The 13690-nt window shown below is 32.5% G+C and overlaps 1 protein-coding gene across 1 annotated transcript; it reads left to right on the top strand.

Annotated features, from left to right (window-relative positions):
• The first annotated feature begins 1025 nt into the window (after nt 1-1025).
• On the top strand, nt 1026-5191 carry LOC123886109 (DEK domain-containing chromatin-associated protein 4-like). The gene is made up of 2 exons (XM_045935448.1): nt 1026-1964; nt 5123-5191. Exons 1-2 carry the CDS (start codon nt 1026-1028, stop codon nt 5189-5191), a joined length of 1008 nt encoding a protein of 335 aa, XP_045791404.1.
• The last annotated feature ends 8499 nt before the right edge of the window (nt 5192-13690 follow it).

Here is a 13690-nt window from a genome sequence, read left to right as displayed (position 1 = left end):
TTTCTCAAAGCAAGTATGCAAAGAATATGGTCAAGAAATTTGGAATGGACACTGCAGCACACAAAAGAACTCCAGTTGCTACTCATTTGAAGCTAACCAAAGATGAGAAAGGCATTGATGTTGATCAAAGCCTATACAGAAGCATGATTGGCAGTCTCTGGTATCTCACATCAAGTAGACCTGACATCACCTTTGTTGTTGGTGTGTGTGCAAGATATCAGGCCAAACCAAAGATGAGCCACCTTGTACAAGTCAAAAGAATTCTGAAATATATTAATGGCACCAGTGACTATGGAATTCTGTACTCACACACAAAGAACTCTACCTTAGTAGGGTATTGTGATGCTGATTGGGCTGGAAGTGCTGATGATAGAAAAAGCACATCAGGAGGTTGCTTCTTTTTGGGTGACAATTTAATCTCATGGTTCAGCAAGAAGCAGAATTGTGTGTCTCTATCTACTGCAGAGGCTGAATACATAGCTGCAGGTAGCAGTTGTTCCCAGCTAATATGGATGAAACAGATGCTGAAAGAATATAATGTCGACCAAGATGTCATGACATTATATTGTGACAACTTGAGTGCAATCAATATATCAAAGAATCCAGTTCAACACTCAAGAACCAAACATATAGACATCAGGCATCATTTCATTAGAGACCTTGTGGAAGAAAATTGCGTGGAACTCAAGCATATTAGTACAAGTGAACAGTTAGCTGATATTTTTACAAAGGCGCTTGATGCAAATCAGTTTGAATTTTTAAGGGGCAAATTAGGAATTTGCCTGCATGAAGAAGCATAGCAGTTACTGCAGTTATGGCGTGCAAAAGGAAACCGCTCTCTCTCCAATCCATCAATGCACGCTAATTTAGGGAAATCATTACACACTTCCCTTAAATATGTCTTCACACGCAATTAATGCATTTTCTTCCAAATTCTAACTTTTGATCGTGAACCCTATTCTTCCACTTCTCACTACAACTCTCATCCATTCATCTTCTCAAACCTCAAAAACCATCATCCAAATATGTCTGAATCATCACAAACTACAAAGTCTGCTCGTTCTACTCGGTCAAAAGCAAAGATCGAATCGTCTCAGATCATCAAGGACGCCGTTCCTGTTACAACCATACATCCTAGCAATCTCAAGCCTGTAACTACTGCTGAGAAGAAGGGAAAGATGAAAACTGCTGAGAAAAAGAAGGAAACTATCAAAGTAAGTGATGTTATCTCTCCCTCTGTTAATAAATATGAGAAAGGAACCTCTACAAGGAAAAGAAGGGATTATAAGTCTAGGATCCCTCTTTCTATGTCTGATTTGGTGTTTGAGTCCAATGTCAACACATCTGGGAAAACATCTGAAACCAACGAAGGAGAACCTCAGAACCCTAAACCTGCGTCTGAAGTTGTTAAAACAACCACTGATAACCCTAGTTCTGTGAATTTGGGATATGATGCTGCAAAGAAGGATCTTAATCCTAAATCTGTTGAAACTGAAATGGAGGACACCCCTACAGAAGTTGAAACAGAAATTGCTGATAAATCACCAACAATTGCTGAGATGGTGACTAAAAAATCAACCCATGTTGTTACTGAAGAGGTTGTCATGCCAGATGTTGAGACATCCTTGAATGAGCATGAAGAGGTTGAAACTGCTGACAAAGATACTATGAAGGAAGCTGCTGCTGAAAAAGATGTTGAGACAACTGTCACAGCATCTGAGTCTTCTGATGAAGAAACTGCAACTGCTCAAGAGGATACCTCTGATGATGAAGAGGATACTCAGTCTGAAGAGAGCAACCAGTCTATACCCAAAGATGACAAGGAGAAGGAAGCTGAGAAGGCTGTGGAAGCTGAGAAGGAGAAAGTAGAAACTGTTGTTGATGTTGACACTTATGAAACCACCAAACCTACTGAAAGATCAACTGGTGGTATAACTAAAAGGCTGAGGAGCTGTACAGGCAAGGTTGTGCCCACTGCAAGCAAGACTCCTGCACCAAGAGTGAAAACAAAAGGTGTTGGACCAGTCAAAGGTTGGAGTAAAGTTTTCTCTCCTCCCTGCAAGAAGAAGGAGATCCTGAAAAGGAAGAAGGAGTCATCTAGTTGTTGAGGCAAAATGCAAAATCCCAATTTGATGTTTTAAAGATAACAAACATCTTAATTATATTTTAAATGTAATTCTGATCTCATTGTTATCTAACAAGTGCTCTTGAGTGTTTTAATTAGTCAGGAACAATTAAGCTTCTAATATCAATGATATTCATTATGTTTTGGCAAAAAGAGAAGCTTCAGGATCAGTCTGAGAATGATCTCTGGTTTAATTGCAACATTCTCCTCATGAACAAGAATAAATGCAAAAGCACTTATTTCATTAAGTCAACCATATACAAGACAAAGAAGCACTTTATCTTGGTTTTAACTCACAAGATCACAACAGTTCATGAACAATTAAGGCAAGGAATAATTGGAAGAAAAGTGACTTTCCTCTTTGGACAAAGTTAATGATCAAGCATGTGCAACATGATAAATTCTCAAGGCATCATCTCATCAGGTGGATCAAGAGTGTTTAGACAAGAATTACATAGACCAATAAGGATGAGACAACACACATTCAACTCATAGTTGTCATGTACCTTCAATGTCATTATTTAATGAACATTCTCCAAGAGATTAATTTTTAATCAAGAAAAGAAAGTACATGGAAAGGACAAGTGAATAGTTACACAAGGACATCACAGCTGCATTCCCTCCACATTACAGCTGGTCACAGTTCTGCATCATTCTCCATTTTGAAGATCAAGTGTAAAATTCGCCCAGATTGGAGAACACTCTCAGAATGATGCTGAGAATGACTGTCCTTTGCTTTTGAAGTTGCAAGCTCATCTACAGCTGGCCAAAACGTGCCTAAATGGTCTATAACGGATATACTTGGTGAGGAAGCAAGGAACAACTATCCACAGCCCATTGCAAGCTGTCATTATGGCCCTTTTATTTGAAAATATGAAGAACAGCAGGGAGAACGTTCTGAGAAAGAACAGTCTGAACTTATCCACTCAACAATTCAGCATGAGCTGTTTATTTTAAAGCAACTAGCCGTTGGAAAACTTCCTTTGGGACCAAGGAACTGAAGACTCAAGGTTCAACTATAAAAGGAAGGCTTTGGCAACATTGAAGAGCAAGAGTTTAATCTACAACAATCAATCTACTTGTCTTTGTGATACAAGTTTTCAAGCTCTTCTTTAAAGATCTCTTTCACTCCATATATTGTAATATCATACTAGGACCAGTATCCATTTTGAGTGAACAAAGAGAGATTTTATTGTAACTAGTTTTTCAACTTAGTTTGAGTGAGAAAGCTTTAGATCCAAACCATTATCAAAATTGTAAAAGATTGGCTCAATTCAATACGTAACTATTGATTGAGTGACACCTCATAAAGTCTAGGAAGACTTAGGTAGATCAAGCAAGTGAAGCTTGGAAGATTGTGATCTTGGATTAGATCAAAAAGAAGTGTATCTTGAGATCGGTAGAATCTCTTAATGGACAATCACACAGGAGCGTGGGGACTGGAGTAGCCCATACTATTAAGGGGTGAACCAGGATAAAATTATTGTGTCTCTTCTCTCTCTTAAACTCATATTAATATTATGCAAACACTAACACACACAAATCACTTATTGTTTTTGTTTGCAGCTCAGAGATCGTTCTAAGATCATTCTCCTAACTTATATTATTTATTCTGAGATCATTCTAACGTATGTTTTGATATCTAATTTTTAAAAGGACAATTTTTAAAGGTTCACAATTCAAACCCCCCTTTCTTGTGAAAAACTTTGCTACTTCACTAGTGACTCAGATTATGATGCTGCTGAGGATGTTGCTAACATCTCATCTCCCAACCCTAAAAAGGCTACAGCAAAGAAAGTTCCTCAAGGTATTGAAGAAGCTCCCTGTGACAACATCTCTTTCCATCGTGCTGCCTTTACACTGAGATGGGATTACATTTACCAGAGGAGATTAGCTGTAGAGAGGGAACTGACCAAAGATGCCCTGAAAACCGTGACATTTAAAACAAAAAAAATTCAAAATTTGCCACTTTCAAATTTTAATTATTTTAAATGTAAAATCTAATTAATTCTATTTCCAAAAAAGAATCAAGAACATAGCCTTTTTTATTTCTAGGGGTTGAATGATTAAAGTTACCCTTAGTGCATTCATTCCTTGAGCTCTGACATATTAAAAGTGTTTTAATTTATGCAAACATCTGGAGATGAAATGGTCATATTTTTCTAGTTAACGTCGTACAAGTTTTCAGAACTGGTGTAACTATATGATTTGTACGCAAACTCAAAGGAGAAAATGTACTATCTCACAACGACTAGTTTTGCAACGACTCTATTCATCTTCTGATAAAAAAAAATCATTGACTTAAATTTGAGTGTGTAGCATGATTCTACATCATGTGTGTGAATGGAGAAGAATTGTTCCAAATACAACACCTAGAGCATAAAGACACCAAAGAAGTGTGTCATTGTGACATTCATTCAACAAATGAGTATATGAAATCAAATTTGTATCACACTGATACCAACTCACACTTTCTTTAACCCACCCATTAGTAGTAATAACTTGTTTCAAACAAGGAATCCCTTATTTATAGGGAGAAAATATCAGTTTGTGACAATAGGTAGAAGTCCTATTATGTGAGGGAAAATTCTGGTGAGATCACTATGTCGAAATCTTGTTGTTTGAGGTAAGGAAATCTAGGATAAGGGTATCTTACTAATTGTAATCGTGAATTACGATTGATTAATTCCTTCTAAGTTTAGAAAGAAGGATCACTCTGAAAAGGGTGGACTGGACTAGCTTACCAAGTGGGTAATTAACCGATATAAAAATAATTTTGTATTCTTTCTCTATACCATCTCTTTTATTTTCTCTAAGTTCTTTATGATTTAACTTTTCCTCTTATGTTTGTGTGTTAAGTCCTTCTTGTATTTCCTCATGCACCTTAAGATGTCAGCATTGAAGTTATTGAGTTTTTGAAACTCGCATAATGTCATCCAATTGTTTCAACATTTTATTGAATTCTCTTAACTATGTCAATGAATGTTACATCTTCAGAAAGAAGTTTTTGAAGATAAAGTTATTGATAAACTACTTGAGATCGACGTTGTCACAAGAAAGTTTTAATGGTCCAGCCAATTTGTATATTGAGAAAGTTATGATTGAACATATTGATATAGACACACTTATTAGGGACTTTACATATATAAATGCTCGTAGGAATTGTTTTATATGAATTTTTGGATATTAAATAAACAATTTAAAGTTTTTTGGGAACTCAAATTTTTATACTATTTTTTAGTTAGGCCTAAATTTTAAATCCTCTCCTAGGCTACCAAAAGAGAGCCTTGATCTACAACAAGTTTTCTTTGTAGCCCATTTAAAACTTTACCTTGCAATTAATTAAAATTTAAATATCTGAGTGTGTCAATTGTTTCTTGAAAAAAATATGAGTGAAACCAATTGGCAAATACAAATTCTTCTAACATCCAAGAGGAATGTAGCAAACTCCATGAAAATCCAAAGAAGATGTTTCGTACAATGTCATGATATTCGTTAACTGCGGATTGTGGTTGCTTGAGGAAAAACATAGGAAAGCAATTGTCATGTGACCTCTTTTATTTAACTCTTCGTTTTATAATTTGAGATATTAGTGGCCGCTATGATCAATTAAATCTAACGGTACAAATTTGGTTTAATACATAATGTCAACGGATTCTATCACTCTAAATAAATATCCTTTTTGGATTATATTATTTTTCTAAAGTTTGTTGAACTAGGTTGACCCAAAATTAATTCTATTATGATCCTTACCATCATTGTTTAAAACATTTACCCCTTCTCTTAATCCATTTTAATTTTTTTACAAACTAAAATCTTTTACTAATATTTTTCATTTACAAAAGTGTGCATTTATTTGAATGCTTATAAATTGAGGTTTTTTATTCAAATTTTATATATTGTGTAATCGAATTTAATACGATTATAAAATCAAGATTTATATAGAGAAAAGATATGGCCAAGTTTGAAATTAAATATATAGTTTTAATTTGGGTGACGCTAATGTTAGTTGTTGTCGAAGCATACGGTTCTCCCGTTCTTTCATCAGGAAAAGAATATGTTATTTGTCTTGGTGAGTGTGGTTTGCAATGTCTTGGATTGATCGCAATCGAACCAGCATATTTAGCTTGTTCTACTGCATGTGGATTATTGAAATGTCAAAATGTTTCATCAAAAAGTGTTTATGGTTGTGCAACTACATGCGCTATTTCCAAGTCCATTAACGTCAATACCGGTATTTTCACATGGACTATATTCTCTTTAATTATACATTGTTATAAAAGTAGTCTTATATATAATGATTGCATTAGTTAATGGTGTTTTATATAATAATTGACTATTTTACAGCCGCTCGTGATGTTAACGCTGTTGTGAATTCATGCATGGAAGCTTGCAAGAACAAATAATATGTTAAAATGTGGCATTCGATGTACCAAGAAAATGCTGGATAGAGAAGTTGTATTTAAAATTTTATAATCATGTACTGATGATTTAAAATTTTATTACACATACATCAAATCATGTCTAACTAGATCTCTTGTTGTGATATTTTACTTGAACATCAAATAAATGTATTTGGTGATGTATTATTGAATATATTGTAAACTCATTTTATACTACCAGTTCATACACAAAAAATTGTTATGTGTATTTATGTTGCGATAATCGTTATTAAAATAATGTCAATTTGTTAAAATGTTCATTTTTTAAATATTTACGGTAGTCTCTCTAGTAAAATTTAATTTGGTTGAGTTTAACGTTTCGTCTCCTTTAAAAAGATTTAGTCGCAATAAGCATGATCTTCAGATGGTTATATTTTTTTAATTTAATTTTATTGAATTTTGGTTTGGTCTCGATAATTTTTACTTTTTTTTTTTTTTGAAAACTTGGTATCTGGCCCTAGGACAGACTAATTCAAGGGACCAATCTCACCGCCCACTTTTGTGCAGCTGTTAGGAGGGACGACTCTATTCGGCCCGACAATCCATCCCAATTATTATTGGGCTGTAAATTATAAAGTCCAAAAGCATTATCTTCTATCCTGATTCGTTTTAAAATGTCTCAATAGTAGAGGTCCATAAAAAGAAAAGATTAATTAATTTTGGAATTTTTTTTTTGAATTCGATCCAAAATTCTTAATCTCAAAAAAATAACATAACATGATTAAAATGTATTTTGGAAGTAGCAAATAAAAACTAATAAAAAAATTAAACTTAGTCATTGTGCAAAAACACACTGATAAGCATGAAACGAAAGGAATGACTCAATCCTCACCTAAATTTTACCGAGTATTCCTTCTACCCTTAAAAACCGTGACATTTAAAACAAAAAAAAATTCAAAATTTGCCACTTTCAAATTTTAATTATTTTAAATGTAAAATATAATTAATTCTATTTCCAAAAAAGAATCAAGAACATAGCCTTTTTTATTTCTAGGGGTTGAATGATTAAAGTTAACCTTAGTGCATTCATTCCTTGAGCTCTGACATATTAAAAGTGTTTTAATTTATGCAAACATCTGGAGTTGAAATGGTCATATTTTTCTAGTTAAAGTCGTACAAGTTTTCAGAATTGATGTAACTATGTGATTTGTACGCAAACTCAAAGGAGAAAATGTACTATCTCACAACGACTAGTTTTGCAACGACTCTATTCATCTTCTGATATAAAAAAATCATTGACTTAAATTTGAGTGTGTAGCATGATTCTACATGTGTGTGAATGGAGAAGAATTGTTCCAAATACAACACCTAGAGCATAAAGACACCAAAGAAGTGTGTCATTGAGACATTCATTCGACAAATGAGTATAGCAAATCAAATTTGTATCACACTGATACCAACTCACACTTTCTTTAACCCGCCCATTAGTTGTAATAACTTGTTTCAAACAAGGAATCCCTTATTTATAGGGAGAAAATATCAGTTTATGACAATAGGTAGAAGTCCTATTCTATGAGGGAAAATCCTGGTGAGATCACTATGTGGAAATCCTGTTGGTTGAGGTAAGGAAATCTAGGATAAGTTTATCTTACTAATTGTAATCGTGAATTATGATTGATTAATTCCTTCTAAGGTTAGAAAGAAGGATCACTCTGAAAAGGGTGGACTGGACTAGCTTACCAAGTGGGTAATTAACCAATATAAAAATAATGTTGTATTCTTTCTCTATACCATCTCTTTTATTTTGTCTAAGTTCTGTATGATTTAACTTCTCCTCTTAGGTTTGTGTATTAAGTCCTTCTTGTATTTCCTCATGCACCTTCAGATGTCAGCATTGAATTTCTAGAGTTTTTGAAACTCGCATAATGTCATCCAAATGTTTCAACTTTTTATTGAATTCTCTTAACTATGTCAATGAATGTTACATCTGCAGAAAGAAATTTTTGAAGTTAAAGTTATTGATAAACTACTTGAGATCGACAATGTCACAAGAAAGTTTTAATGGTCCAGCCAATTTGTATATTGAGAAAGTTATGATTGAACATATTGATATAGACACACTTATTAGGGACTTTGCGTATATAAATGCTCGTAGAAATTGATTTATATGAATTTAAGGATATTATATAAAAAATTTAAAGTTTTTTAAGAACTCAAATTTTTATACTATTTTTTAGTTAGGCCTAAATTTTAAATCCGCTCCTAGGCTACCAAAAGAGAGCCTTGATCTACTACAAGTTTTCTTTGTAGCCCATTTAAAACTTTACCTTGCAATTAATTAAAATTTAAATATCCGAGTGTGTCAATTGTTTCTTGAAAAAAATATGAGTGAAACCAATTGGCAAATACAAATTCTTATAACATCCAAGAGGAATGTAGCAAACTCCATGAAATTCCAAAGAAGATGTTTCGTACAATGTCATGATATTCGTTAACTGCGGATTGTGGTTGCTTGAGGAAAAACATAGGGAAGCAATTGTCATGTGACCTCTTTTATTTAACTCTTCGTTTTATAATTTGAGATATTAGTGGCCGCTAGATCAATTAAATCTAACGGTACAAATTTGGTGTAATACATAATGTCAACGGATTCTATCACTATAAATAAATATCCTTTTTGGATTATATTATTTTTCTAAAGTTTGCTGAACTAGGTTGACCCAACATTAATTCTATTATGATCCTTACCATTATTGTTTAACACATTTACCCATTCTCTTAATCCATTTTAATTTTTTTACAAACTAAAATCTTTTACTAATATTTTTTATTTACAAAAGTGCGCATTTATTTGAATGCTTATAAATTGAGGTTTTTTATTTAAATTTTATATATTGTGTAATCGAATTTAATACGATTATAAAATCAAGATTTATATAGAGAAAAGATATGGCAAACTTTGAAATTAAAAATATAGTTTTAATTTGGGTGACGGTAATGTTAGTTGTTGTCGAAGCATACGGTTCTCCCGTTCTTTCATCATGAAAACAATATGCCATTTGTCTTGGTGAGTGTGGTTTGCAATGTCTTGGTTTGATCGCAATCGAACCAGCATATTTAGCTTGTTCTACTACATGTCGATTATTGAAATGTCAAAAGGTTTCATCAAAAAGTGCTTATGGTTGTGCAACTACATGTGGTATTTCCAAGTCCATTAACGTCAATACCGGTATTTTCACATTGAATATATTCTCTTTAATTATACATTGTTATAAAAGTAGTCCTATATATAATGATTGCATTACTTAATGGTGTTTTATATAATAATTGACTATTTTACAGCCGCCCGTGATGTTAACGCTGTTGTGAATTCATGCATGGAAGCTTGCAAGAACAAATAATATGTTAAAATGTGGCATTCGATGTACCAAGAAAATGCTGGATAGAGAAGTTGTATTTAATATTTTATAATCATGTACTGATGATTTAAAATTTTATTACACATACATCAAATCATGTCTAACTAGATCTCTTGTTGTGATATTTTACTTGAACATCAAATAAAGGGTAAATAGTGTCATACCCCCCTGCAAAATAGGCGAGTTTTGCGTTACCCCCCTGCAAAATATTTTTTTGAGATTACCCCCCTGCAATGTCAAGATTCCTAGCGTTACCCCCCTGGCTCAACAAGTGGGCATATGACATGGACGAATCTTGACGTGGCATGACACGTGGAAATTAATTTATTTTTTATTTATTTTTAATTGCCAACTCAGTAATTATTTATTTTTTAATTAAAAAAAATGAAAAAAACTTTTTTTTTTAAAGAAATTTTTTTTTTACGGTAACTTTTTTTTTAAAGAAATCTTTTTTTTTTAAAGAAACTTTTTTTTTAAAGAAACTTTTTTTTAAAGCAACTTTTTTTTTTAAAGAAATTTTTTTATTTAAAGAAACTTTTTTTTTTCGTTCCGTTCATATGCAGCGATTGTTCTTCGTTTTCAATTTCAATTTTGGGGTTAGGGCAAAGCGATTGTTCTTGCGTTACTATGGGATTGCAGTTTTTTTTTTGGGTTACTCTATTATTATTAGTTATTATTATTATTATTATTAGTTTTTTGGTTACTATTATTATTATTAGTTTTTTTTTCATCTTCATTTTTTTTTTGGTTACTCTATTATTAGTTATTATATATTTATATAAGAATTTTTTTATATATATATAATAACAACTTTTAGTAAAAAAAAAAAAAAAACTTTCTTTTAAGTAAGTTCATAAAAATATAACAACTTTTAAGTTTTTTTTTCATTTTTTTAATTAAAAACCCACATTAATTAATGAGTTGGCAATTAAAAATAAATAAAAAATAAATTAATTTCCATGTGTCATGCCACGTCAAGATTCTTCCATGTCATATGCCCACTTGTTGAGCCAGGGGGGTAACGCAAAGAATCTTGACATTGCAGGGGGGTAATCTCAAAAAAATATTTTGCAGGGGGGTAACGCAAAACTCGCCTATTTTGCAGGGGGGTATAACACTATTTACCCTCAAATAAATGTATTTGGTGATGTATTATTGAATATATTGTAAACTCATTTTATACTACCAGTTCATACACAAAAAATTGTTATGTGTATTTATGTTGCGATAATCGTTATTAAAATAATGTCAATTTGTTAAAATGTTCATTTTTTAAATATTTACGGTAGTCTCTCTAGTAAAATTTAATTTGGTTGAGTTTAACGTTTCGTCTCCTTTAAAAAGATTTAGTCGCAATAAGCATGATCTTCAGATGGTTATATTTTTTTAATTTAATTTTATTGAATTTTGGTTTGGTCTCGATAATTTTTACTTTTTTTTTTTTGAAAACTTGGTATCCGGCCCTAGGACAGACTAATTCAAGGGACCAATCCCACCGCCCACTTTTGTACAGCTGTTAGGAGGGACGACTCTATTCGGCCCGACAATCCATCCCAATTATTATTGGGCTGTAAATTATAAAGTCCAAAAGCATTATCTTCTATCCTGATTCGTTTTAAAATGTCTCAGTAGTAGAGGTCAATAAAAAGAAAAGATTAATTAATTTTGGAATTTTTTTTTTGAATTCGATCCAAAATTCTTAATCTCAAAAAAATAACATAACATGATTAAAATGTATTTTGGAAGTAGCAAATAAAAACTAATAAAAAAATTAAACTTAGTCATTGTGCAAAAACACACTGATAAGCATGAAACGAAAGGAATGACTTAATCCTCACCTAAATTTTACCGAGTATTCCTTCTACCCTTAAAAACCGTGACATTTAAAACAAAAAAAAAATTCAAAATTTGCCACTTTCAATTTTAATTATTTTAAATGTAAAATATAATTAATTCTATTTCCAAAAAAGAATCAAGAACATAGCCTTTTTTATTTCTAGGGGTTGAATGATTAAAGTTAACCTTAGTGCATTCATTCCTTGAGCTCTGACATATTAAAAGTGTTTTAATTTATGCAAACATCTGGAGATGAAATGGTCATATTTTTCTAGTTAAAGTCGTACAAGTTTTCAGAATTGATGTAACTATGTTGTTGGATATTTGAAATTGGCTTAATTTTGCTAAAACAAATATACTAACAAGATGTTGGAAAACATGTTACAACATCATATTTATTAAAGGAAATCTCGCGCATTTATGAGAGCATCTGCTATATATGGAAATCCACTGATAAGCACGCATTTGGAAGATGTGATCTGATCAGGAGTTTTAAGGATAAGACAAACTTAATGGAATAGCTGGATGACTTATCCTATCTTATAAAGTCCTTTAAACACTTTTGGAAAGTCTTGATATATCTTTAATGAAGATTGAAAAAGTATCAGATCACCTTTTATGATTGACAAGGAGCGTCCTATCAGTAATGAAGTAAGAGGAGCGTGCTAGATCATTATATATACGAAGACCAAGCTCAAGACTAAGCATCTCATTGAAAAGTATTAGTTACACATATTGAGTCTTGTTGAGTCTTTTATTGTTTGATTGTAATTCTTGCTTGTGGATTCTATAACACGAGTTAAGAAGTGAGTTTATTATTTTAAGGTGACTCCTAAGCTTTGAAGTACGGAGTTTACCGTGTGTGATTCACTTGAAGCTTTTAAGCAAAAGTGAAGTAGTGTCTTGGTAAGTTGTTGCCACATCATTCCCAACATTGTTTAAACAACACGGGTTGTGTTGTGTGAGTGGAAGTGAGATGGGATCTCATGTCTAGGAGTTCCTAGGCAGAAGTTGCATGAGTAGTGTCGAGGTTATAAGGCGTAAAGCAGGGGTTTGCTGGAGGTCTTAGTTTAAGGCGTAAATCCTAGGGTTTGCTGGAGGTCTTAGTAACTAGAGCTATTAGTGGATTTCCTTCCTAGATTGGTATCCCCCAGAGTAGGCAGTTGGCTGAACTGGGTTAACAATTACTTGTGTACTTTATTTATTTTCTGTCAGTATTTTATATGTTATGTAAGATGTGCCAACAATAGAAACAACATTATTCATAAAGTAGTTGTTGGGACATCTTCGGTAACATCATTCTAGTGATACCAGAATTTCATATGTGATTTGTACGCAAACTCAAAGGAGAAAATGTACTATCTCACAACGACTAGTTTTGCAACGACTCTATTCATCTTCTGATAAAAAAAAAATCATTGACTTAAATTTGAGTGTGTAGCATGATTCTACATGTGTGTGAATGGAGAAGAATTGTTCCAAATACAACACCTAGAGCATAAAGACACCAAAGAAGTGTGTCATTGAGACATTCATTTGACAAATGAGTATAGCAAATCAAATTTGTATCACACTGATACCAACTCACACTTTCTTTAACCCGCCCATTAGTTGTAATAACTTGTTTCAAACAAGGAATCCCTTATTTATAGGGAGAAAATATCAGTTTGTGACAATAGGTAGAAGTCCTATTCTATGAGGGAAAATCCTGGTGAGATCACTATGTGGAAATCCTGTTGGTTGAGGTAAGGAAATCTAGGATAAGTTTATCTTACTAATTGTAATCGTGAATTATGATTGATTAATTCCTTCTAAGGTTAGAAAGAAGGATCACTCTGAAAAGGGTGGACTGGACTAGCTTACCAAGTGGGTAATTAACCAATATAAAAATAATGTTGTATTCTTTCTCTATACCATCTCTTTTATTT

The sequence above is a fragment of the Trifolium pratense genome, linkage group LG5 (genome assembly GCF_020283565.1).
Source record: "Trifolium pratense cultivar HEN17-A07 linkage group LG5, ARS_RC_1.1, whole genome shotgun sequence".
NCBI classification, from domain to species: Eukaryota; Viridiplantae; Streptophyta; class Magnoliopsida; order Fabales; family Fabaceae; genus Trifolium; species Trifolium pratense.
This window is presented reverse-complemented; position numbering and strand designations above follow the sequence as displayed.

Excerpts from the sequence above, each read along its gene's own strand:
- LOC123886109 (XM_045935448.1), top strand. The coding sequence starts at position 1,026 with ATGTCTGAATCATCACAAACTACAAAGTCTGCTCGTTCTACTCGGTCA. Across the intron at positions 1,965-5,122 it reads TGAGGAGCTGTACAGGCAAG|AAAGAAGTTTTTGAAGATAA; the intron begins GTTGTGCCCACT and ends TTACATCTTCAG.